This window comes from Mytilus edulis, chromosome 2 (genome assembly GCF_963676685.1).
Source record: "Mytilus edulis chromosome 2, xbMytEdul2.2, whole genome shotgun sequence".
Classification (NCBI taxonomy): Eukaryota; Metazoa; Mollusca; class Bivalvia; order Mytilida; family Mytilidae; genus Mytilus; species Mytilus edulis.
Genome location: NC_092345.1, coordinates 82,863,855 through 82,890,096, shown reverse-complemented (window position 1 = coordinate 82,890,096; position 26,242 = coordinate 82,863,855). Strand labels below are relative to the sequence as shown.

The 26,242-nt window shown below is 31.6% G+C and overlaps 1 protein-coding gene across 8 annotated transcripts; it reads left to right on the top strand.

The window, feature by feature from the left end:
* The first annotated feature begins 64 nt into the window (after positions 1 to 64).
* On the top strand, positions 65 to 25,547 carry LOC139513154 (uncharacterized). Of its 8 annotated transcripts, none has more exons than XM_071301424.1 (17): positions 65 to 94; positions 2,814 to 2,860; positions 3,285 to 3,439; positions 4,487 to 4,749; positions 8,805 to 8,840; positions 9,561 to 9,732; positions 10,162 to 10,351; positions 13,196 to 13,601; positions 14,644 to 14,824; positions 15,154 to 15,331; positions 17,539 to 17,708; positions 18,105 to 18,260; positions 18,543 to 18,634; positions 19,714 to 19,877; positions 22,336 to 22,407; positions 22,932 to 23,060; positions 23,706 to 25,547. In XM_071301424.1, the coding sequence occupies exons 2-17, from the start codon at positions 2,818 to 2,820 to the stop codon at positions 23,825 to 23,827; spliced, it is 2,529 nt and encodes an 842-aa protein (XP_071157525.1). In that variant the 5' UTR covers positions 65 to 94; positions 2,814 to 2,817; the 3' UTR covers positions 23,828 to 25,547. The 8 variants fall into 8 exon arrangements, with proteins under 8 accessions (XP_071157525.1, XP_071157529.1, XP_071157530.1 ...); XM_071301428.1 differs by having other exon boundaries at positions 70 to 151; positions 10,165 to 10,351; XM_071301429.1 differs by having other exon boundaries at positions 70 to 151; positions 13,208 to 13,601.
* The last annotated feature ends 695 nt before the right edge of the window (positions 25,548 to 26,242 follow it).

Sequence of the window (26,242 nt, the reverse complement as noted above, 5' to 3'; positions counted from 1 at the left end):
TATTATTATAGAGTAAAGGATAATTTCATCTTATTATCTTATAATATGTATTTTGATTTGTTTTGGTTTAGAGATTTTTAAAAGGTGGCTGGCGGTAAAATTCGTAAAATTTGTTTCGAGAACCACTTGCAACACTTTTTACAGTGTATTGGTTATTATCATAATTCAAACAAAACAAAGATTTTTTAAAATGCAAATTCTATTCCAACTGATAAATGAAACAATCATAGATAAACCTAGGACAGTGGACAGTAGCGAATCCGGGTCCGTTCGCGCCCATTCACGTTCGCACCAACTCATGTTCGCCCCCTTTCACTTTCGCACCCTACATGTTCGCGCCAAATCTTAATTGGTTTTGTGTTTAATAACTTTGTAAGCAAGTGTATTCTTATACGTATAATTGTTGTTATTGTCTCAAAATAAAGTGAGACAGCATTTTTTTTTGTGTTGAATAAATCCAGAGACATATACACATATGTCTGATAAATCTGAATCATGTTTTGGATTAGTCCAAATAATTATGACGTCTTGAAAGGCTATTATAATTTTTTTCTTTGACGCCTTACATCGTCGATGTAAGGCGTCAAAGAAAAAAATTATAATAGCCTTTCAAGACGTCATAATTATTTGGACTAGTTTTGGATAGTGTATTGTTAAAAAAAATAATAATCCTTTCTAAATAAAGTGGGATTCTGTCAATGTTTAATTTTTGTTTGGTTAGTGTATTGCTATAACTTTGTTTCATTGACTTGTTTCAAAATGAAGTGAGATTCTGACTATGTTTTTTTTTTTTGTGCTGAATAAATTTTATCATGTTTTGGTTATAATAGTTAATTGCTATATTTTGGTTCCTATATTTTATTTTTTCATTGTTTCGGATCAAAGGGACCAAGCTGTTAAAAACAATTATCTTTTGTGTTTTCATTTAAGATCTTCAATGTTTTACTCATACCAAGCTATAAATACATTCAGTATTTACACCAAAGCAATTTAAAAAAAACAATCATAATTTTCCAATTATTCAACTGGAATTTGAATTAAAATCGGGTGCGAACGTGTAGAGTGCGAATGTGCGAGGTGCGAACGTGTAAGGTGCGAAAGTGCATTGGGCGCGAACAGACCCGATACCGACAGTAGCCTAGGTTGACCTCTAGACTAGTCCAAATAATTATGACGTCTCATGGTCTTGGAAGGCTATTTTAAATTTTTGCTTTGACGCCTTCCTGCGACGTAAAGCGTCAAAGAAAAAAATATAATAGCCTTTCAAGATGTCATAATTATTTGAACTACCTCTCGACATGCCAAAAAATTAAATACAGAACCAGTCATATAATATGATGATATAATACAATCGTATTATATGTCTCTGTCAGAACCAATTTTAATTCACAAAGCTTGAGAACACACTAATTAGTCACTTTGGCAACAAGTTAAATCGGCACCTGATCATATGAGCACTGCACCCGTTAAACTTAAAGTCAATAAAGTCAATTCAGCACCTAGTCAGAGACATAGTCATAGAGAGAGGGAGATATTTTATTTTCAATAGGGCTCTTCACGGTTAGTTCGGCCATATTGGATAGGGGGCAGATTTTTTGGAAAGAGGTGGAAATAGTATGAAAGTATGGGAAATCTTATGCATGTTTCCAAGCAACAGCTCTGTTTTAATGATGTTTTCCTGTATTTTTCACACCATTTTTACCTCTATTATGAAAATCTGCCCCCTATCCAATATGGCCAAACTAACCGTGAAGAGCCCTATTGAGGGCCCACAAGGGGCATATAGAGAATACAAGTATAAGGAAAAAGAACATTGCTTAGCATAGATACATAGAAATTAGAATTTACATACACAATCACGATACAATTAGATTTGTATTTATATGTTTCGGACCAGGGGCGGATGCAGCCATTTTAAAAAGGGGGGTTTCCAACTATGTCTTCATTCAAATACATTGATTGTCCAAAAAAAAGGGGGGGTCAAAATTGTGCATTTCGATCGATTAGTTATTAATAGTTATAAACAATGTTGAAATGATCATTGATGAACTTCTATTTTATCAATTCATGTCTATGGGGTCTACTCTGAGGGGGGTATTCACATTAGTCATTACTAGTTAGTAAATATGGGCTCCAACTAGTAAAAGATGCACCTTGTAGCTACTAAGTCCTATTGGTGGGAAAAAGCAGTCACTTTTATGACTTTCTGTTTGTGTCAAGTGTCACAAAAAAAAGGTCATCTGTAAATTATAACGAGGTGAAGATGGAAAACCTGTAAAAGGTGAACATTTTGAAATTTGAATAGTTTAGAATTCATCTTGTTATGGGAGAGGATTTATTATAGGGATTGGCTCATGCTTCACAAAATATTTTTACATGTAGGAACACAGGGAAATACACACAAGATCTTCTGAGGGTCTGGATGGGGGGTCTATTATTCTGTAAACATTTAATTTTCACCCCTTTTTTCTCTAATCTTCAAAAAATTTAACCCTTTTTTTCTCTAATCTTCAAAAAATTAGACCACACATTTCTCTAATCTTTATTTTTTTTGCCTGTTATTCTCTAATCTTCATTTTTTAAGGGCATTATTCTTTAATCATTTAACCCCACCAAAACCCTCCCTTAGGGTCCAGTGACAGTTATCTCTGTATGACTTACTACCATGGGAACATTTTATTTCAAGTTTTCTTTTTAAAAGTCTCTTGATATATTCTTTTTAGGCCATTTGCCTGAAAAATTTAAACCAAGTTTTGTATTAAAACAACATGACATCACATTATGGCCTGGTTCCTTATTACTTTTTTTTTCAGAAGTATGGCATCAACAGGAAGACAAACAAGGTCAAGGAAGAGAAAAGGTAAGAATACAAAGATAAAAAGAATTATTTTACTTTGATTTGGAACATATATTGATTTATAGTCATAACTCAAACACAACCAAGTCATTAGACTCTCACAGGATGAGGTCAAAAAAGATTAAGCGCGAGCTTTACCTTTTAAACAAGTTGATAGCAGACAAACCTCAAACATATCAATTATCAAAAACCATGCAAACCAATTTATAAGCCAAACCTCCAGATGATAATGCTTTTCCTTACAAATACCAATATTGGTGAAAACAATTAGAAGGATTCAAAACTACTCCAGATCTAATCCACAATGATATGAGCCTTATTAATAAAACTAATAAATAATCTTCTTTTTTATATATATATATTAATGAAAATATATAGAATTGTAGCAAAAGCTTGAAAAGATGTTTTTCTATTTGTACATGTGTAGCCAGTAATAGTGCTAGTGATACATCTGAAGAAATCACAGATAAGTACATCAAAGACATCCTGAAGAATAAACAGATTTTAGAAAATATTTGTGGACAGTCAAGCTGTACCGATGATTCCAGTAAAGGTTCACAGTATGAAAAACTTGCAAAGCAGGTTGGTAGAAAAATGCATTTGATCAAGAAGCATGAGAAAATATATACTATTTGCCAAAAACATCAAAATACAAGTGAAAATAACCTTTTTTTATTACAAAATTCTTTTTAAAAGACAGAGTAGCAATGCCACTTATGTAGAAATATTTACCTGACTATAAACATGTCTAAGAAAAATGTATAAGATATTCATGATATTGGTATTGATGTAGTTTATTTAAATGCTTCTTACATACACATTGTCTAAGTCGATGAAAACATCTTTGATGATCAAAACACACATAAAAAGACAAATTTTAGTTGAAAATGATTAATTAAGTCTTATGTGATATCAAACATTTGCACACCATATAACTGACCTTATAATTTATATACTTAATTACATCACATGCATGTATGTATGTTTCATTATATTATGTTAATTTGAATGGCTAACAGCATCTTTCTAAAATTGACCTTCGTTTCAATTTACTTTTAAAATTAGATGAAACATTCATGATGACACGAGCTTCCAAAATAAAGTGCACAGTTAAATGAAATAAAAACTTGATAGAAATAAAATTCATGATCCTAGAAAAAATGCTTCTTTTAGTAATTTTATAGGGTTGTAAAAGCGTTGACCATGTGCACACTTAAGAATTCTGTGCTTCATACGTCAAAATGTATTTTGGTCAATGCTTTTACACCAAAATAAATTTACAAAAAAAAGCATTCAATTTGACAGATACAATCATGCACCACCATTGTCATATACACTGAAAATTATTTCACATTTTACTTTTTATTTCTATATATTTTGAGTGAAATACTCATTTGCATCTTCCGTTGTGTTTAATTTGACAGTACCGGTATTTAATTTTCAAGAAGCTCCTCATTGCCTTTAAAACTGTAATTGCAACTGCCAAACCCTTAGATGACAGTTATTACTTTTCAAATACTGTACATTTCAATATTCATTAGATATTATGTAAAAACTTGTATCATTGATGACCTTTAAGAGCCACTATAAAGCTTTTTAAAAGTTGATATATTTTCTTTGACCAAACAGATAGAGGATTACACTTGGGTTCAGTGTGATAATGTAGACTGTCAGAAATGGAGACAGATTGCTAACAGTGTAGCCCAGGAGTTAAGTGACGAGAGCCAGTGGTATTGTTACATGAACAGTGACACACCCTACAATAGCTGTAGTAAACCAGAGCAGGACTACACAGCATATGATAAACTTGCTAAGAAACTAGGCTTTAAGTATGTCATGTCACACCTTACTGAAGGAGTCCTTGTTTGGGCTAAAATGCATGGTTATTGCAGGTAAGAATATTATATGTTAGGGTTACAAGTTATATATAAATTTCAGTTTTACATTGTTAGTTACATATATAATTTGAGTTGATATTAAATTTTGGTCACAATACATCTGTTGTTTGACTATGCTGACACACGCTTGACAACATATGTGTCTTTTGTTAAGATTTTAGAGGCAGTCCTTTAGAACATAAAAAACCTTCATGAAATAAGCAATTTTGTTAAATAATTAACATTGCTCTCTCTCCTTTTAGAATTTCCATTAAAATTCACTCTAATGTGTAGTATGTTTTCTTCTACACATAAGTGTGTTTATTCCAATGGAAATGGAACCCTTGTGGGAAATCATTCATGTAATTCACAGAAAAATTCTTCCAGAAGTGTGAAGTCAGTTTTTTCTATCAATCTTTCTTTAATATAGAGGGTTATGATTTTAGACATCTGTGTTGCCATGACATTATTATGATATAAATCATAATTTTTTTAACATTTATTTGAGAAAGCAGTTAGAATTAAAATTTTTGTCTACATGTTAAAATATCTTTCAGACTTTGACAATGAACTCAATTCAAATAAATATGTTAAAGATCGATTGTTGGTTGCTTAATGCAAATATTTCATGCGTGTTGATAATCTAAAGATAATATACATGTATGTAGAAACCTTGTTTGTTTTCAATGTGAATTTTCTCAGAAAATATTATTTTATCTTATTCTTAACATTTCAGAGGCAAGACTACAGCATATAACTAGGTTATTTCCTATAACAGTCCAGTCTATCTAGCATAAATTTTACCCTAACCTTAAAGTAATTGCAACAGAAGCTCTTCAAGTTTTAATCTTTAGCCTTATATCCCAAACATAAACAGAAAAATGTCCAACAATTTTAACTTGAGGAAAAAATCATGATTTTAAAATTTCTAAGGAGATTTGCATTAAAATGGGAGATAACTTTGCAAAAATGGAGGACATATCAATAAATAGTTATCAAGGTACCAGGATTACAATTTAATACGCCAGACGCACGTTTCGTCTACATAAGACTCATCAGTGACGCTCAGATCAAAATAGTTGTAAAGCCAAGGAAGTACAAAGTTGAAGAGCATTGATGATCCAAAATTCCAAAAAGTTGTGCCAAATATACAGCTAAGGTAATCTATTCCTGGGATAAGAAAATCCTCAGTTTTTTTAATAATTCAAACTTTTGTAACAGGAAATTTATAAAAATGACCACATAATTGATATTCATGTCAACACTGAAGTGCTGACTACTGGGCTGGTGATACCCTCGGGGACGAAACGTCCACCAGCAGTGGCATCGACCCAGTGGTGTAAATAGTTATCAAGGTACCAGGATTACAATTTAATACGCCAGATGCGCGTTTCGTCTACATAAGACTCATCAGTGACGCTCAGATCAAAATAGTTGTAAAGCCAAAGAAGTACAAAGTTGAAGAGCATTGAGGATCCAAAATTCCAAAAAGTTGTGCCAAATACGGCTAAGGTAATCTATTCCTGGGATAAGAAAATCCTCAGTTTTTTTAATAATTCAAACTTTTGTAACAGGAAATTTATAAAAATGACCACATAATTGATATTCATGTCAACACCGAAGTGCTGACTACAGGGCTGGTGATACCCTCGGGGACGAAACGTCCACCAGCAGTGGCATCGACCCAGTGGTGTAAATAGTTATCAAGGTACCAGGATTACAATTTAATACGCCAGACGCGCGTTTCGTTTACATAAGACTCATCAGTGACGCTCAGATCAAAATAGTTGTAAAGCCAAAGAAGTACAAAGTTGAAGAGCATTGAGAATCCAAAATTCCAAAAAGTTGTGCCAAATACGGTAAGATAATCTACTCCTGGGATAAGAAAATCCTCAGTTTTTTTAATAATTCAAACTTTTGTAACAGGAAATTTATAAAAATGACCACATAATTGATATTCATGTCAACACCGAAGTGCTGACTACTGGGCTGGTGATACCCTCGGGGACGAAACGTCCACCAGCAGTGGCAATAAAAATTGATACAAAATTATAACTTTACCACTTCTATTCAACAGAATGTATTGATTCTTGATATTTTTGCCGTCTTTAGAATATAAAAAACAACTCTGAAAGTTCTTTCATATCTTTTATCAAGCTACAATCTAGATTTCATAATTCATTAGTTGACCATTTATTCAATTTTTCAGCATGTCAAGGTAAAGAATCTCAAATTCAATAAAACTGATTAAGCGTATATTCTTCTTTTTGTGGTTTAAAGTGTCTTTAAACAAGGCAGATGCTGAACAAATATAATTTACAGATATAACCAACACCAAATATTCACATTATTTTTTTCAAAATGGTCACAAAGCTATAAATTTGCAACTTCTTTAATGAAAAATGTGGAAAATAAATAAAAATACCAATTTTACTTTGGTTTGTACATTTCATGAGCAGAAGATTATATAATATAGTCAAATACAAACTGATAACCCCATCAAATTATCATACTTTACATGAATTTTAAGAAAATCAACCAAACATTTACAAAAAAAAAACCTCATTTTGTGGAGTTATCACCCTTTCCGATGTAAATTTCCATTAGAAATTAAAAAAGCTGATTTTGAGTTTTCCTCAATTAGATTTTATGGAACTTTTTCTGTGTATATTTGGGGCTTAATGCTATAGATTACAACTAAAACATTTTCTGTTGCAATAAGTATATGAGGTTTGACTGGGACTATAAATTATGTAAAGTTATTATGGTTGCACATTTATAAAAATAAATATTATCATTCAACAAGCCATGTGATCACCTTTTTTTCAATGACTTTTCGTATCTGGTCCTTTAAATTGCATTCACAGATTCTACAAATAGCTTGAATATTATACATCTCATTCCAAATCATAATGCAATTCAAGGGGAGGTAATTAAATCTTCCTTATATTTCTTATAAAAATTACAATCAAAAAAAGAAAATATTGAAGTAATATTTATAAGATTCTCACTTGTAACATTTTGGACTAAGCAATATGTATCTATTTTTATCCCTGCGTTATAGTAGTAGAATCATTATGTTTTCTTTTATCCAGTTAAGGTGAAGCTGTGGTCACATCAATATGAAACTTTGTACCTTTAAATATAGACCAAATTATGGTTTTGACCCAGATTTTATAGTTCACTGATCAGGTTAAAGTTTGGTTTACCATGATACATCAACTGAAAATTAAGACCGTACACATGTTTATTATGATGTGAACTTATAAATATTTTTGCCTAATTGGGGTTTTTGACAATATTTTCTCAGTTCCCTAAACCCTAAACAGCATGTATACATCCTGATGGTGGGAGTATTGAGAACAACTTTAAGTTTTTCTTAAAAACAAAAGTAGCAACATGTCAAACTGACATCACAACCCATGTTCTTATACCAGAAAATTGGATTAATCGAAACTGAATAAACATACTATTAAAAAAGTTCTATTAAAAGTTTAAGGGAATGTATTATAACACCATGATTCTTACCTACTTAAGCAAGTGCCAATTTTATACCTTATATACTGTGGATTCATCATTAGTCGTTGGATACTAATTTTTGTGGATTTTGTTAGTACAGGTGAACCACTAAATCAAATGTTCAACAAATGTCAGATTTTTTTATAGGCCTGATCCAGAATCAGCAAAACCACAATATTAAATATCCACGAAAAATGTACGGTTTCCTTAATTCACCAAAGTTAGAACCCACAAAAATAAGTGAATCCACAGTAAGTTAAATACTTTATATAATCTTAATTGCAGGGTATTTTCCTACTCTACAATTTACACAAAGGGACTTTTTTATCCATCTTGACATTTTATTCATCATTGTAGATCTAGTTTATGTACCAATAACTTCTGTTATTTTATTATAACTCAAGACACGAAAGGTCCCTAAAACAATTAGTGGCAATAATACTATTTAACTGACTCATATAAGATTGGGTCAGTTGGTAATTGCCCAACAAAGAAAGTTTCAAATTTTTGGCCTTGAAGTGACAAGTTGATATTATTTATTTTAATCACAGACAATTTCCTGCAAGTTGTTTTGAAAGACTGGTAATGTAAGTATCAGTTATGGGAACAACATAATATTAGTGGAACAGACATTTAGGAACAAATTAAGGTGAACTTTTTATTTTTTCTCCTATCTTGGCATGTCTATAATATGTAACTTGATGTTTTGTAACCTCTATAGTATGCTTTATAATTCTCATCTAACATAATATATGTCATGATTGTTTTTTTAGATTCTCTTTACTGAACATGCATGTTTACCCTGTATGCTTTATCAATCCTACTCCTATTTACTTAACACTTTCCAAACAGTCTGAAAAAAACAGGTGAAAGACACATTTTGTTTTTACCATTTTTTTTTTGCCATGCTTTGAGACTTACAGTTGAATCAGACATATGGTTTTAAATTTTGTAAGTATGTAGGTTATGTATTCATTTTAGGTCAGCACTGGGACCAGGTTTTTTCAAATTTACAATTCTCAGAATGAACTTACAAGAATACTTAGATTTACATATAATTATAATCCCAGATTTTCTGTACACAAACTTCAGATGTATAATAATATGTTTAGTACAAATCTCGTACAAGATAATTTTATAATATAACTTCAGATATCTGATGTTAGCTCATACTATTTGTTCCTGGATATATTCAATGATCATAAGTCATCTCTAGCTTAGTAACTTGTTCAAAGAACCAAGCAACAATTATTTGATCATCTTATGATATTACACTGCCATTAAGTAATGGTAGACATTTTGTTTAGGTGGCCAGGTATTGTAACCAAGGATCCCATCACAGAGTATTGTATGGATGTGGACTTTGAAGGCAATCCTACCCACTATCACATTGAGTACCTTGGTAAAAACCATAGTCATGCCTGGATAGTAGCTGCTAATATCACATTGTATGGTCACAAGGAGGAGAAAAGTCCTGAGGTATGATTAAAAAGTTTTTAGACAGTTTAAATCACTTGCTTAAGAATAAAGCAAAATTTAGTTCTTTTTTACACTGTGCTCATAACAGCATGCAGACAAGGTGAATTTTCAGAACTGGGCCTCTTTGATGCAAGAATATGAGTTAAAATGAAAATATTGCAATGATAGAAGCTTTGGGGTATCTTAAGTGTTAATCATTTTAAAATTCAACGTTGATGTAAGTAAAAGTGTCCAGAGTTCTATAAATTGGCATGAAGTCTGCTGCTGCTAGCTTAAGGATACAAAGAAAGCCATTTGTAAAATAATTTTATTAAACCTTAAAATTTAGTGGGAAAAGGGTGTTTTGAAGATATATATACTCTTTGACATGATATTTTGAGTAAAAAATGACTGGCAATTATTATAATTGTTTTTTACATATCTTTTAAGAAGACAAAGATTAAAAAAAAGAAAAGAGGAAGGAAAAAGAAAATCTTGACAAGTCAAAGCAGTGGGTTGTATAGAAAGAAATACAAACAAACACTGGTTGATGATGCTATACAAGAGGCTGAAAGTATGATGGATCAAGGTGTTGAGGATCGACTGAAACATATCACATTCATACCCAAAAAGTCATTAGGTTTGTATTGTAATGTATAGGATTGACTGAAACAAATCGCATTCATACCCAAAAAGTCATAAGGTTTGAATTGTAATTTATTAAATAATACGATTGAAACAGCCCTAATACTACCAAAACGGCATGAGTCATACTGGTGATGTCCACCTGGTCATACAAATCATGTTATCTATATTGCTTTTCAACCCGGTCCAATAGTTCCAATACGGACTGGCAATGAATCCTGAATTACATGTCAACATATATATTGTGCATGTAATTAAGGATTCATTGCCAGTCTGTATTGGAAATATTGGCCCTATATTCACATCATTGCCAGTCCGTATTGAAAATATAGGCCCTATATGCACATTTGATGTATGTAAGGCCAGGATTTTTTAATGTGTTGGTTTACGGATTTTCTGCAAGAAAAAGTCGGATCGGTCTGTCTGGGGGAAAAAAAAGAAAAAAAGATATTTCAAGACAGAAAAATGTGCCAAAAAAAATATATGTCTGGTAGTGTTATGCTATTTTGTCATCCTTTCTTAAATTTTAGTTCGATGAAATAGTATTGCTCAGCTGTCATAAACATTGCATAACATTGTGTAATAATTTCCTGTGAAAAAGGGGGTTTGTGTCCACAGACAAAGACGAAATTAAATCGTCATTTAACATACAAGAAAGAAAAAAACGGATTCTTGTAGCTCTTAATAAGTTTCAGGAAACATGGTGAAAAATGATCTTCAAGCACAAAAACTGATAAAGAAAAAATTACTTAAACGTTGTACAAAACAAAGTTTCATCACATGTGTCAAAAACGTAATAGATTCGTCCACTGGAAAAACGAGGATATCGGGTTCATCAGTTGTCATGCATTCCCGTTTTTTTATATCCAAATGGACGATTTTTTTTATTATCTATGAAACAAGAATGATTTGTTTATATTTAATTTAATACTTTAACTTGACGTCTTCAACGTTTGGACAAGTCAATTTTCCTTTTTTATATGATGATGCATCTTACAGAATGATGACAAATACGGGAAAAGAACTAATTGTGTAATGGGTTTTATACACAGGTTTTGTTACGCAAAATTATTTGTGCAAACGACATTTCAAGGTCAGTTATAACTGATTTGTCTATTTTTAGATACGTAAATTGGAAGTTTTATTTTTTCACAACAAAATTGTTATCAATTCTTTAAGTGTTTAATGCATTTCATAATTTCATAAAAAAAGAATATTTTATTTATTTTTCAGGGACAATGTATTTGTTAGGGTCAGTGGGAATAAAAAAAGCATGAAAAGTCAATTTTATTTTTATTCTGAAAATCGGCAAAATCGGGTCGGCGGATCCGTAAACTAACAAATTAAAAAACCCTGGCCTAATACAGCATTCAGAACAATAAAATTGAGAATGGAAATGTGGAATGTGTCAAAGAGACGACAACCCGACCATAGAACAGACAACAGCAGAAGGTCACCAACAGGTCTTCAATGCAGAGAGAAATTCCCGCACCCGGAGGCGTCCTTCAGCTGGCCCCTAAACAAATATATATCTGTATTAAAAAAGTTGGATTATTTAATAAAAGTGTTATGAACTGGCTGTTTCTATATTGGCACTGGTATAGATTCAAGGTTTGCTGTATTGGCAAAAACTAAATTCAAGGGGCCTTTTTTAAAATTAATGGGCCATGTTGTCAAATGAGTAGGCCATTCGTTTCCAAAAAAAAAAAGAAAAAAAAGTGTATATTTCTGCAAAGAGGTAGTGGTTTTTACCTGTATGATTCTAATAGATATCATGAATATTGTTCCTGTGATTTTGTAATTTCAATTTCAATGAATATACATTAACCTCTTCCAAACCGGGCAATATTTACGATAACCTTTATTTTCAATGTTAAAACTGGTAATGTGGCCTTGTTCATGTTCATGGTTTTTTTTTACATTTAATTTTGGTCTTCATTGATACTATACTTATTCCAGACATTCAGTATTAGAGGACGTTTCTGGCATTTCCTCTGCACTTATTATTACTTATTATCACAATGACAAGAATAATAGTAGAGAGTAACGTTAACTGATAAGACACAACAACAATTCGCTGAAGGCATGTTTACAAAATGTCATAAGGAGCCAAAGACCAAAACAATTTACGGACAGTTAAGCACCTTTTATGGAGACTAAATACTATATCCATAAAGAAGCTTTTGGGTTTTTCTATCGAGATAATAGCAAGCTAAAAAAATTATAATTTGAGAAAAATTCTCGTCTGTACTAGCCAAAATTCACAAATTTAAAGTTGTTTATAAAAATTTATATCATGAAAGATGGTTTATTACTTTTTTGGAGTAATCAGTTATACCGCATGTTGCTATTTTTACCATAGGAAAACACCAGAGACGTCCCAAAAATATATGGGTGCTTCTTTAATTGGAGGGAACACTACACAGTTGTTTACTCACACATGACGACACGAAACACGATCGGAAATCTTTTTGACGAAGTGAAAAATATCATGCATCACGTGGGCACTTACATTTGTCACTCTATGCACCATTTCTGATTGATAAGCACAAAAGGCACATGGCGCATGTCCTTCCCGATCACTGTGTACAATTACAGAAACAGCAAATATTTGCCTTATCTTTAGATTGCATCGATCCAAAAGTCCTATAAAAATAGATATATTTTCAAATGTTTTACCATGAGACCCATTTCTTTACTATGTTTGCTTTCATTTGATGCACTTTCTAGGTGTAAAATGTGGTATCAACCTTGAATAGCTTTCTTGAGTTAAGTAGGCCCAAAATTCAGTTAATTTGTTATCTTTATTTATTTTTTAAACAATTTCTGCATGTTACAGTTTCATTTTTAGGAGAATCAACTGTGGAAATAAAAACTGAACCACCAGATGAATTTAATTTATTGGATGAAAATAAAAATATATTGTATTTGACTAAAACTCCAGAGGCAGATAAAAAGAAGTCATCTGGAAGAAAAAAATCTACCAAGACACCATTACAGAAGGAATTGAAAACTTCAAAGGTCAAGCAAAGAGTTCAGAAATCTGTACAGGTACAAGATTTTGATAGCAGACCAAATATTCAGGTATCTTTTGAGTCATCTTGTATTACAAGCACTAAACTTCAACAGATCAAGGGCACTAACTCTCAGAAGAAAAGTACACAAAAGGTTGTTGTAAAAAAAGAAACAGATGATATATTATCAGAGGGCACACTTGTTCTGGCTAAACTGGATGGATATGACAAGTAAGTTGGCTTAATAAATATAGAAATGAACGGTAAAGTTGTTAAATATATAATATTGAATTTATTAAAAACGTTTGATGGTAAAATATATAATTAATGACTATAAACAATATCTGGAAAAATATTTGGAAATAATCTTTTTTACTCTATTCACCAAAAATAGGAAAGGATAAAGTAAACAAAAATATCACAAGAAATAAAAAAAAATGTTAAACAATAAGATATTTCAAAGATCATTAGATTTGATGGAACCATATACATGTTAACCACTACAATATTATGGTATACTATTGTACCTCTGACCATCTGGTTGACCTAAGCATGTCATGCATTAACTCAAGTATGTGATGATAGATTGATAAATCAGAATTATTAAAAATGGTGTTTTTAGAGTCTGTACTACTGTGGATTCATTTATTTTCGTGGATTGAGGAAAACTTGCATGTTTTCGTGGATATTTAATTTCGTGGTTTTGCCTAAGTCTGCATATAAACCTATAGAAAATTTGTTATTCGTTGAATATTTAATTTCATGGTTCACCTGTACCCAAGAAATCCACGAAAATTTGTATCCAACAAATAATAGTGAATCCACAGTATATTAAACATTTTTTTACATTTGTTGTTCCACTTTAAATCTACAAAAATGCACATTTTTCATATGAGTATGCCTAGATGAATAATGCACTTTAAACTTGTATTTTCATCTTAGAATCTGTGTGTCCGTTCGCTTCAGGTTAAAGTTTTTGGTCAAGGTAGTTTTTGAAGAAGTTGAAGTCTAATCAACTTGAAACTTAGTACACATGTTCCCTATGATATGATCTTTCTAATTTTAATTCCAAATTAAAGTTTTGACCCCAATTTCACGGTCCACTGAACATAATAAATGATAGTGCGAGTGGGGCATCTGTGTACTTTGGACACATTCTTGTTACTTCTGAAGTTACAGATTTAACATTTAATCTTTTGAAAAACAATAAATTTTAAGAGACCAAATTACCTATCAGAAATCTAAATATTACATTAAAGTGATATCTCAATAGATGGCCAGCAGTGATGACTAGAGATCCACACTCGGGCCTACAGTTTGAATTGGATAGTAACAATCAGTTGTCTACATATCATGTAGAATTCTTAGGACCATCACATACTCATGCATGGATTAAAGCTGATCGAGTTCGTCTATATTCTAAAGATAACATGGATGATAGTCAGTCCCAATCTGTAAGTTTTATATGTAAATGACCAAAATAAAATAAAATGAAGATGTACACCTAAAAAGCTATTCAATTTTAAAAATACTTGTTGATATAGAATATATTTCTTATGCTTTCTTTAGGCACCATTATATTGTAAAGTTTTTTTTAACAATTAATAAATCAAATGTTCAATGTTTTTTTTTTAACTTTCTCATTGAAAAAAAAATAATGTTTGAATATATTGTTACAAATTAAAAAAAAGATTTTATATTGAATTGAGTAAAATTATTTTACTACCAGATGTACAAATTATAAACATTAAGTCTGACAGTTTATTTTATTGTTTGTTTACAGAGTGAAAAAAATCAGAAGAACAAATTTAAAAAGAAATTGACATCACCAAAGAACAAGCCTTCAAAAGTAGTCCTACAGAAATTAGAGAAATCTAAAAAAGAAGCAGATTGTATGATGAACCTATCTAGAGAACAGAGATTGACATTATGTAAATTCAGATTTTTCCAAGACAATCATGGTAAAATCATTTTTTCTTTATTCTTAATTTTTAACAGTTATGCACTTTTTTTTCAACAACTAAAGTTTTTTTTTTTATTTATGACAATATTTAATTATCATACATACTAGGCCTTTATAACTGAAATTTCAATTTATAGAAATTTAGAAGAATAATTTGCTTTCAAACCACATATATTTTATAAGTCCTTCAGAATTTTATTTGTTTGAGAGTGAGGTATACCCAACTTTAGGGGTGGTGGGCTATTTATTATACCCCAACATCAAAGAGGGGGGTAATTAGGTAAATAGTGATGCACATATCCCTCCATCCATCCATCGATTATTAATTAGTTTCTTTATGGTACAGGCCATTCATTAGGAGGCGGTACCCGGTACTTTTACCCTCCTATGCTATTGACAAGTACCGCCTAAATGTAGAAATTTTTACATAAGATATTCATGGAATAAATTGAAAAGTACCACCTAGAAACGTGGAAAGTACCAGTCAACATGAAAGATAATGAAACCCCTGATGGTATCAAAAATACATCTACCAAATCTTTTGAAATTCCAACATAATGTTGGATTTCAATAGTTTCAGCCAGCATTGACTATTCAAGAATTATTCTCTTAGTTTACAAAAAAAATCGTTGTTTCCAAGTGATAATTACAGTAAAATTTGACAAATTCATTTAAGATTTTATATACTGTGGATTCATTATATCAACAAATGGAAGTTTTTAACAACTTTGACTGGCTATACAGCCCTTGCACGGTCGGTCATTATTATATGCAAAATGCTTGAAGCTATTTTTATTGCTAAAACCTTTTTTATACCTTCCAATCGGCGTTTTGCATTTGCGCCGATCTGCATTTCATTTGCGCCGATTTTTTCTTTCATTTGCGCCGATTTTTTTTTCATTTGCGCCGATTTTTTTTACAGGTAAATTACAGGTGAATAGATATTAGAAGAAGTGGTATGAGTGACAATGAATGAACTCTCAATCCAAGTCATGTTCTTTTTCATTTATCATTATAGACCTCCTCAGTTAGCCACTTGTACAAATTTAATGAATTATCAATCATAACTTGTATATAACTGTTGTCCCCTGCTCACCACGGGTAGTGGAAGAAGTCCTACAAGATACATCTCCAGACTTTACATTGACTGTACCCGCTGTCTTTCGGACATCTACCACATGGTTATGCTCGTTCTGTGTTTTGACAATAGAATCCGTGGTGACTCTGGCTGTACACGATTTTATGGTACATTAGTAAAATGTGTTTCAGGACACTTATCATCCGATATGTATGGCCCTCGATGATTAGAATTGACTCCTCGACTCGTTTCAGTGTGCAATATGTCTATCATGTTACTATGAAGTTTCAGAACAATATGAGTCAAAATTAACATAAATGAACAGCATTTATAACCAGACTTTACCAATAGTATAGTACAGTACATAGTACATGTACAAGTATTAACTTACCTGTAAATCTAATTAGGAGCAAATATAAAATCGGCGCAAATGAAAAAATGAAATCGGCGCAAATGAAAGAATGAATATTTTCAAAATTGGCGCAAATGTCATACGCCCCTTCCAATATGTCATAAACTATAAAATAAGGTTGCGTTTAATTTATACAGATTTTGAATTTACATTTAAAGAGTTTTTTGTGGGTAGGGTATCTGTGACCACTAGATCACTTCATTCTAATGTATAATCATATTCTAGGAGTAAGGCTATATTGCAATCACCATGTCCATCTGTTTGTCTGTTCTTAGTCCAACAAATATTAACAACATAGTTTTCTCAGGAATAATGAACCTATATCAGACCTCATATTTGGTCTGCTGATTGACAGTAACTAGTTGTGACAGTAAAGCCCTTTCAAAATCAGTCAGAAGGCTACTTTCTGATTGAAGACATCTTGACACCTGTAAATACAAGCGGTGTATCCTTAGTACTAGAACAAGTGCCTTCTTGGTCCAGTTTTTAAAAAAAAGTGTTAAACCTTTGGTGATCTTCAGATATATCTGTGAAATCAGTGTCCATGATTAGGACAATTATGTTTCAGAATTTAAATTGTTTCCATTAATTATCCATTCACTTGACAGCTGAATGACCCTAGCATTCTCTGTAATAAGGTTATCAATTTTATGTTATGTTTGTATTTTATGTTGTCAATTTATTTACATTGTCACGATTGTGTTTGTATTTTTAGAAACAGAAGATTTTCAGTGTAAAGATAGTGGTTTTGAGGGTTGGAACTACCCAGCATCATCAGGTAGTTCAGCCATTAGTTCTGCTGAAAACTTTGCTTGTTCTAGACTGCAGTATAACACATCATTAGTAGACAGATCTAAAGAAGAAAGGTTTAAACTTGATGTAGAGGTATGGATCTATTAAATGTCAGTCAATATTATGCAAACTTTACCGTCTGGGGAAAAGTATTCCTTTTTTTTAAATGTCAATTTGTACAAGCCATATTCCTCATAGTGAAAGTTCAAAGTTTTTTTTACAAGAAAGAGTGAAGATAGTCCCTTTGAAAGTTTCAGATGGTATGTTGTCACTCTCACTGTTTTTGAGTTATGTCCCTTTATAAATGGGGGGAAAAAAGCTGAGTTTGCTGTCTTTGGACTACTTTTCTTTGCAACCAACTGAAACTTGTACACAATGATTTTTATCACTGACATAGATAAGTTGGAAGTCAGGATTAAGGTCCTTTAATGAGTTATGTCCCTTTATGAATAAATCAATTTAAAGCAATATGAAATATTGATGTTTTAGATGTACAAGAAAAATGAGAAGGCATTTCTTCATGACTTGTCAAGATTTATGAAGAGAAACAACTTAAGTGTAAATCTAACCGCTCATTGGCACCATATTCCAGTCGGAGCTTTTCAGCTTTTCCTTGCTGTCCATGAACGTGGAGGATATCAAGAGGTAAAGATTTTTAAAAAGAATTGGAGAAGTTGTATTACCATCAATGTTTTAATTTATTTAATGTGTAATTGGAAAATTATTTTTACAGCTTTTTACCTGTAGGAAATACATGTAGAAGTCAATTATAGGTAATAAATCTTTTAATTTATTAACAATTTAATTTTGGATGGTATCATAGATTGCTAAGTATTTTCTTAAAAATACTTTTTATTTTTCTTTGTTCACAGATTATTATGAAGGATATTTAATCAGTTATTTAAATTTCATGAAATTTGAATTTAGATTTGCAGAAAGAAGCAGTGGACTGCAGTATTCAGAGAGCTGACAGAAACACAGCTAGCTGCTGGTCCTGCTCCAAAGAAATTTTACCTCAGGTTTGTTTGTTTGGTGGATTATTGCTTCATTAAATTTGAATTTGGAAGACAATAGTTACTTCAATCTAAAGATTATCAAATATGCACATCAAAATTTATTTTAATTGTGTTTGATTAACAAAATAATTCATAAACTGTTAGTAAAGACTATTTTGGTTGATGTCCGGTAAACTACATTTTCAGAGGTATTTTTAAACTTTTTTTCTTCAAATTTGATGTAACAAATTGATTGTAGTATTCGTTCTTGTTGAATTTCTGTAACATATACAATTGTACATGCATGAAATAGAAGTTAAAATCACTTGCATTACCATTAAAGGAGTAGGTTCAGTAAGACCCCTTTTTGGCCCCAAAATATAGCAGTTTTAGAAAATTGTGAAAATGTAATCTTTAAGCTATATTTTGGAAAGTAAAATGCTTCTGCTACATAAATATGAGCTGTTTTTGCCACATACAATGCACAAATATCGGGTTCTAGCATTATTAAGTCATGCTAAATTACTAAAATCTTCAAAATTTTTGCATTTTGGTTAATTTTTAGACAGTTTCCGTCTAAAATGAAAGTGGCTGATTCGTGTTCATTCATAATATTGAAATGTAAGATGTATTTGATGATAATACAAAACATATATAAAGGTTGAGGATGAACACGGATGCGGCCACTTTCATTTTTGACAAAAACCATCTGAAAAGTGACGTTTTTTGGCATATTTGATAGATTTTTCATATTTAAGCTTGAATCAGAGCATTTTTAATAACTAAATCAGTTAAAATCTTTCACATAAACTAATCGAATCAATTGAAATAGGCACTTAAGTGTTTAAAAAGTGTCCAAAAACTTTCGTTAGATGAACCTGAAATTTGAGGCCAAAATCAGCCCTTACCGGACCTACTCCTTTTCTTAATTAAAAACATTTAAAAAAAATAACTATAAAATAGCAAATAAAACAAAATGATTGGTCAACTGAATTATCAGGTTTTTTTTAAATTTAATTTTCATTTAAAAGATCAATTTGACAAATCTGAATTAAATCCTGAAAATCAAATAACTAACATTACATCAATCATTCAATTTTCAGGAATATTTATGCATATGAATTGTATGTAACCAATGGTGATTTTGAGGCTGAGTTGAAGCGACTACAGAGCAAAAGAAAGAAGAAATCTGTAGGAGATGTGATGATAGAAGATGATACAGGCAGTTATACTAATGTTGATGTTGATGAGGATGAGGATGGTGATGGTAAGTGGGTCAATGCGCCTCAAAATGAGAACCTTAAAAGTTGTGTGTAAACAAAAAATCTCTGTGTAGTGATATTGGTCATGTTTCTATTTTTTATGCCCCATTAATGGGCTTTATGTTTTCTGGTCTGTGCTTCTGTTCGTCCATCTGTTCATTCGTTCGTCTGTCCCACTTCAGATTAAAGTTTTTGGTTGAGGTAGTTTTTGATGAAGTTGAAGCCCAATCAACTTGAAACTTAGTATGTATACATGTTCCCTATGATATGATCTTTCTAATTGTAATGCCAAACTAGAGTTTTGACCCAATTTCATAGTCCGCTGAACATAGAAAATGATAATGCAAGTTTCAGGTTAAACTTTTTGGTCAAGGTAGTTTTTGATGAAGTTGAAGTCCAATCAACTTGAAACTTAGTACACATGTTCCCTATGATATGATCTTTCTAATTTTAATGCCAAATAAGTTTAACCACATTAAATCCACTGAGCATAGAAAATGATAGTGTGGATTAACCACATTAAATCCACTGAGCATAGAAAATGATAGTGTGGATAAGCATCCGTGTACTGGGGACATATTCTTGTTTATAAATGACTGAGCTTAACCATTTGTGGTGATTTGGAAAGTTGAGGAACATAGAATAAATGTGTAAAAACTATGGAGCTATTTTAAATGTGTTCAAAGTATTTAATTTTCAAAGAACTTGTGTTAAAAAAGGGATTTTTTACCATGAGGAGTCGCATCATGAAAGGATTTTTCGGGGTATGCTAATTTACAGAAAAAGTAATCTCACTTCATACCCGAAATTTAACTACATATGTGAAAATGTCACAGCTTTGAACGAGCTATCATACATATCCAACTTTACCATATGGACTGAGCTACAGGAAAAAACATTACCATTATCGCCTATGGAAAAACAATAAAAGATATTGACCCAAGTAGTTCCTAAAGGAATTCAATTATAAAATCCCCAATTCAGCATTTTTTATGCCCCACCTACAATAGTAGAGGGGCATTATGTTTTCTGGTCTGTGCTTCTGTTCGTCCGTCCGTTCATTCGTTCGTCTGTCCCGCTTTAGGTTAAAGTTTTTGGTCAAGGTAGTTTTTGATGAAGCTGCAGTCCAATCAACTTGAAACTTAGTACACATTGTGACCTGTTCCTTATGATATGATCTTTCTAATTTTAAAGCCAAATTTGACTTTTGACCCCAAATTCACGGTCCACCGAACATAGAAAATGGAAGTGCCAGTTTCAGGTTAAAGTTTTTGGTCAAGGTAGTTTTTGATGAAGTTGAAGTCCAATCAACTTGAAACTTAGTACACATGTTCCCTATGGTATGATCTTTCTAATTATACCCCCGCTTTAAAAAGGGGGGGTATACTGTCTTACCTCGGTCAGTCCGTCCGTCCCATGAATATTTTTCGTCACATTTTTCTCAGGAACTACACTACCAGGATTTCTGAAATTTGATTTCAGGGTTTATCTAAGTCAGCTTACCGTGTGATGCGTTTTCAGATTGATCACTCGACAACTTCCTGTTTACCGAACACTTGTATGATTTTACACATGATAGCCAAGTTGAAAATATTCGTCACATTTTTCTCAGGAACTACAATACGAGGATTTCTGAAATTTGGTTTCAGGATTTATATAAGTCAGCTATACCGTGAAATGTTTTCAGATTCATCACTCGACAACTTCCTGTTACCGAACACTTGCATATTTTTATGCCCCACCTACGATAGTAGAGGGGCATTATGTTTTCTGGTCTGTCCGTCCGTCCGTCTGTTCGTCCGTCTGTCCCGCTTCAGGTTAAAGTTTTTGGTCAAGGTAGTTTTTGATGAAGTTGAAGTCCAATCAACTTGAAATTTAGTATACATGTGCCCTATGATATGATCTTTCTAATTTAGATGCCAAATTAGAGTTTTGACCCCAGTTTTACGGTTCACTGAACATAGAAAATGATAGTGCAAATTTCAGGTTAAAGTTTTTGGTCAAGATAGTTTTTGATAAAGTAGAAGTCCAATCAACTTGAAACTTAGTATACATGTTCCCTTTGATAAGATCATTCTAATTTTAATGCCAAATTAGAGAATTTATTCCAATTTCACGGTCCACTAAACATAGAAAATGATAGTGTGAGTGGGGCATCCGTGTACTGTGGACACATTCTTGTTATACTATTAATATTATCCACTTGCAGCGGGGGTATCATCAGTAAGCAGTAGCTCACAGTTTCACTTGTTTTTTGCCAAATTAGATTTTTTACCCAATTTCACGGTCCATTGAACATGGAAAATGATAGTGCAAGTGGGGCATCCGTGTACTTTGGACACATTCTTGTTTAGAAACAAATACAATTGTGTTGCCTCTACTACTTCCTCTGATTCGAATTCCCATTGTGATGTAGAAGTTGATGTTAATATATAGATTTTCACATTTATATTTCTTTTACAGCTGATTCAGATGGTTTAGCAGCAATGTTAGCAGATCTTGAAGAATATAGTTCACTCTGTCAGTTAGAAGAAGGTAAACATTATCGATATTTACTGGCTGATTGAACTCTAGATCTGTTAATTAATCAAGTCCTTCTTTCCTATCTTTGTATCTGCAACTGCTAAGCATCCGTTTGACAGAATTTTGTGAACCTTTCTCAAAATCAGTTGACAAACTTTTGCACCACCTATGTCTGCATTCATATGATTTATGGGGTTGACTTTTGCCTGACATGGACATTGTCATATCTGCACACTCAATACACATTTGTATCAGCTATTTCTCATATAACCTATCAGAATTTCTTGAAACCTTTTAAGAACCATTTTGCCATGGGACACCTATTTTGTTATTTTTATCTGATTTTTTTGTGGCAGTTCCTCTTTAAAACAAATCATGAACATTTTCTGTTGCTTTTTATAGTCAAACCTACTTTGTATTTGCAACTACTCTTAAAACCCTTAAAAATTTTGATGAAGTAAAAATATCCATAAAGTCATATAAAGTGTATAATATTTGTCATTGACCCTATCTTAAGCCTTTTTGATGTATTTCAGATATTGAAGCTGAGAAAAAGAGAATGGGAATCAATATATCATATCATGAAGATTCTCCTTACACTAAAGCTTCTCCAGGAGTCAAATATGTGAGCACTCCATCAGAATTTGACTGTCCTACATCACATGGTAAGATGTAACTACTAATCATCCTTTAGAATCATTTGTATATAACTAAATATGCAATCATCATAATCTATTAAAGTCTGGTTTTAATGAAAAATGATGAACATAAAAAAAGTAACAAGGACTTTCTTACTATTGAGTTATCTCATCAGTCCGAATTACATACTTGATCATTATATTAAAGTATAACTCAAATTTACAAACTTGATATGCACTGAATCTACAAAATTTTTATTTAATATTAGATATGTCATCCAATTCCCCCCCCCCCCCCCCCCCCCCCCCCCCCCGACAAAATTGGCGAAGTATTGTTTTTTATCTATAAAACAGAGTTACTCCCTTTGTACTCAACATGCACATTTTGCCATAATATCTGTTCCTTTTGAAAAAAAAGTTATACTGTTGAGATCCAATGGAAATAACATCCAGATTATTTCTTCCATTTGGAACTTTAGCACAGAGTTAGAACTCATAACTACATTATTGACAGGCTAGCGATAAATGTAGATGAACTACTTAGACCACTCGGCCAATGAGATCATCTAAAGCTCTTGAAGAAAACTTGTTAAAAAAGCATTGTTACCAAAAAAAGTAGAACATTTTATCAGATAATCTATCATTTATAATATATTTGTTTGTATTTTTTAGGAAATCATCACAAGAAGCAGCAAGAAGTACCCGAGACAATGTTTTCTGTTTCTAGTGAAGACTCACAGAATGACTTGGTCTTTCATCAGATGGAGAGAATTGTTAATGAAGATTTATTGTAGTGTGTGTCTTGATACTTGAGATAAACCAGCAAAATAGACTCCAATTTAGATTTACTGTTAGAAATGTATAAACAAATCACTTTTAGTGTATTAATCATGTACAAATTAAAGTGTCTCTTATATTTTAAAGACCTTAATGTTGTTAGAAGTCCAGATTTACTAGGGTTCACTCAAAAGACATGCATGTATTTTTATCTGGCAGTCCAAACAAAGATGCTTGGTTATTTTAAGTATCTTTCCAAAAAAAGTTACTCTGAAGTGATTCTTTAGTGGTACACATCCAAAAAATTGATCTATCAAATAGTTATTATGCAATCAAAAATTTCAAATAATATAAGCATTCAACACTGAAGTCTTACATTATATAACAATGTCTTATTTTTTTCAGAAAAGTAGGGTTACTAATCTGAATGCCGTATAACAATCAAAAATCATTTTCTGGGGTGAAAAATTAACAGAAAGTTACAGAGGTATTCATTAAGAAAAAAGAAGACTGGGTTGAAATACATAGAATATAAAAATCATATAAAGTGTAATGTTTCAGTGAGGATTTTCTTTATAAGAACATGCCACTAGACAAAGGGGGCATTCAGGTTTACCCTTGTCAATATGTACATCCTGTAAGTTGTTTCTGTTCTCTATTTTTAGTTTGCCTGAACCACATGAAATAAAACTTATACACAATGCGTATTACCACCAAACACTGATCAGAGTACAAATTTGGGTGGTGTCACTTTCACCATTCTAGAGTAACTTTATTATTGAACAATGAGAGCACTCAAACCGACAGAGCAATCTCTAATGACATTATACAGTAACCAATGTCATTAAATTTCAAAGAAAACAAAATTTAATAATATGTACATTGAGTCCTGCATATTTACAAGCTAGGGTATCTGTTTACCATGAACACATTGTTAACTTATTTGGCTAAGAATCTAGTCTATTGTTCTATTTATATTTTGTTCAGTTGCAATTTTTTAAAGATTTTAGTGCATTGTTCTGTTAATATTATTAAATTGAACAGTATTGTTTATATTCTAGTCCATCGATTTGTTTTTATATTTTACCTAAGTTTTGTTGTTTACATTCTAGTCTGATGTTGTGTATATTCTGCTGCAATGTTTATTTTTTAAGTTTTCAGTCTGTTGTTTTGTTTATATGTTACTCAGTTTCTTTGTTGAGATTCTAATAAATTTTTATTATGTTTATATTTTACCGATTTTTACTGTTAGAATTTTTGTTCTGTATATATATGTATTTTTAATATTCTTGTATGTTGTTTTGTTTGTTTTCTTATATATTCTACGGTAACTTGATTTTTTTGGGGTAAAGTTATGGTATACCATTGTCTATCCTTCCCTTGTTAATATGTATGCATTTATCAATTTATTTTAAACAATATCAAATTAATAAGATTGCATCAGATAAAACAAACACACTGAATAGTCTCAATTTATTTACATATTCATGTATTTTGATATGATTTATTGTTTTTATTGAATGTGGTACAAGATCATGATTTAAAGGTTTTAGACAGTCTCAAATACACCTATGAAGTTTTGAAACTCTGTACAGATATGATCACTGTCCAATTGTGATTAAAATTCTTTTGTAACCAAACCTGCATATATATGACTAAAACCTGTTCTGTTTATTTTCTTTGTAATATAAACTGGTAATGAATTTTACTTTATCAATAAAATATCTTTCATTTAAATATTTTTGTTTTCATTATTTGTTTGAGATACATATAAAAGTTAACAAAAAAGAGCTGAATACTATCAGTTTAAATTTATTGCACATGCTCTGCTGCAAATACAAAGATGCATGATTCTTGGATCTAAATAATTCATTGAATACAATAAGTTATTCAATAGTTATGCCCATCCTTTTTGTAAACAAATGCTATGCTTTACATGGTACTAACTGCAATATCATTCAATGAATTGCATTACGAGAAAAGTAGACATGAGTATACTTACAATGCAGTTTTCCATAGAATTTACATTGCATAGTCATAATTCCTGTAAAAACATTTGATATTACTGCTATAGACCTTTGATAAAAGTTTCATAAAAATTCAAGAAGGAATGTTAGCTTGAGAGTGCTTACAATGCATTTTTCCATGAAATGTATATTTCCAAGGGACATAACTGCTTTAAAAAGATGATCAGCACTTATTTTGGATCTGCTTCAGCTACAGTTTTAAGGGGAATACATACACAAATTTGAAATTACAGGAGAAATATTGATTCTACCACTGCATTGAGTGTGATACGATATTTATCCACTCAAGACTTTTAAATTTCAAATTCAAAACGTGAGGCTTGTCTCGTGTTTGAAATATTTAAAATTTAACTGTTGAGAGTGGATAAATATTGTATTTGGTGATGGAATCTATTTCTCAAAGGA

What these genes read in the sequence shown, in the direction of transcription:
- LOC139513154 (XM_071301424.1), top strand. Translation starts at nt 2,818, where the DNA reads ATGGCATCAACAGGAAGACAAACAAGGTCAAGGAAGAGAAAAG. An exon ending in AAGGTCAAGGAAGAGAAAAG is followed by an intron (nt 2,861 to 3,284) that starts GTAAGAATACAA and finishes GTACATGTGTAG; the next exon opens with CCAGTAATAGTGCTAGTGAT. An exon ending in CCAAAGAAATTTTACCTCAG is followed by an intron (nt 18,635 to 19,713) that starts GTTTGTTTGTTT and finishes TTCAATTTTCAG; the next exon opens with GAATATTTATGCATATGAAT.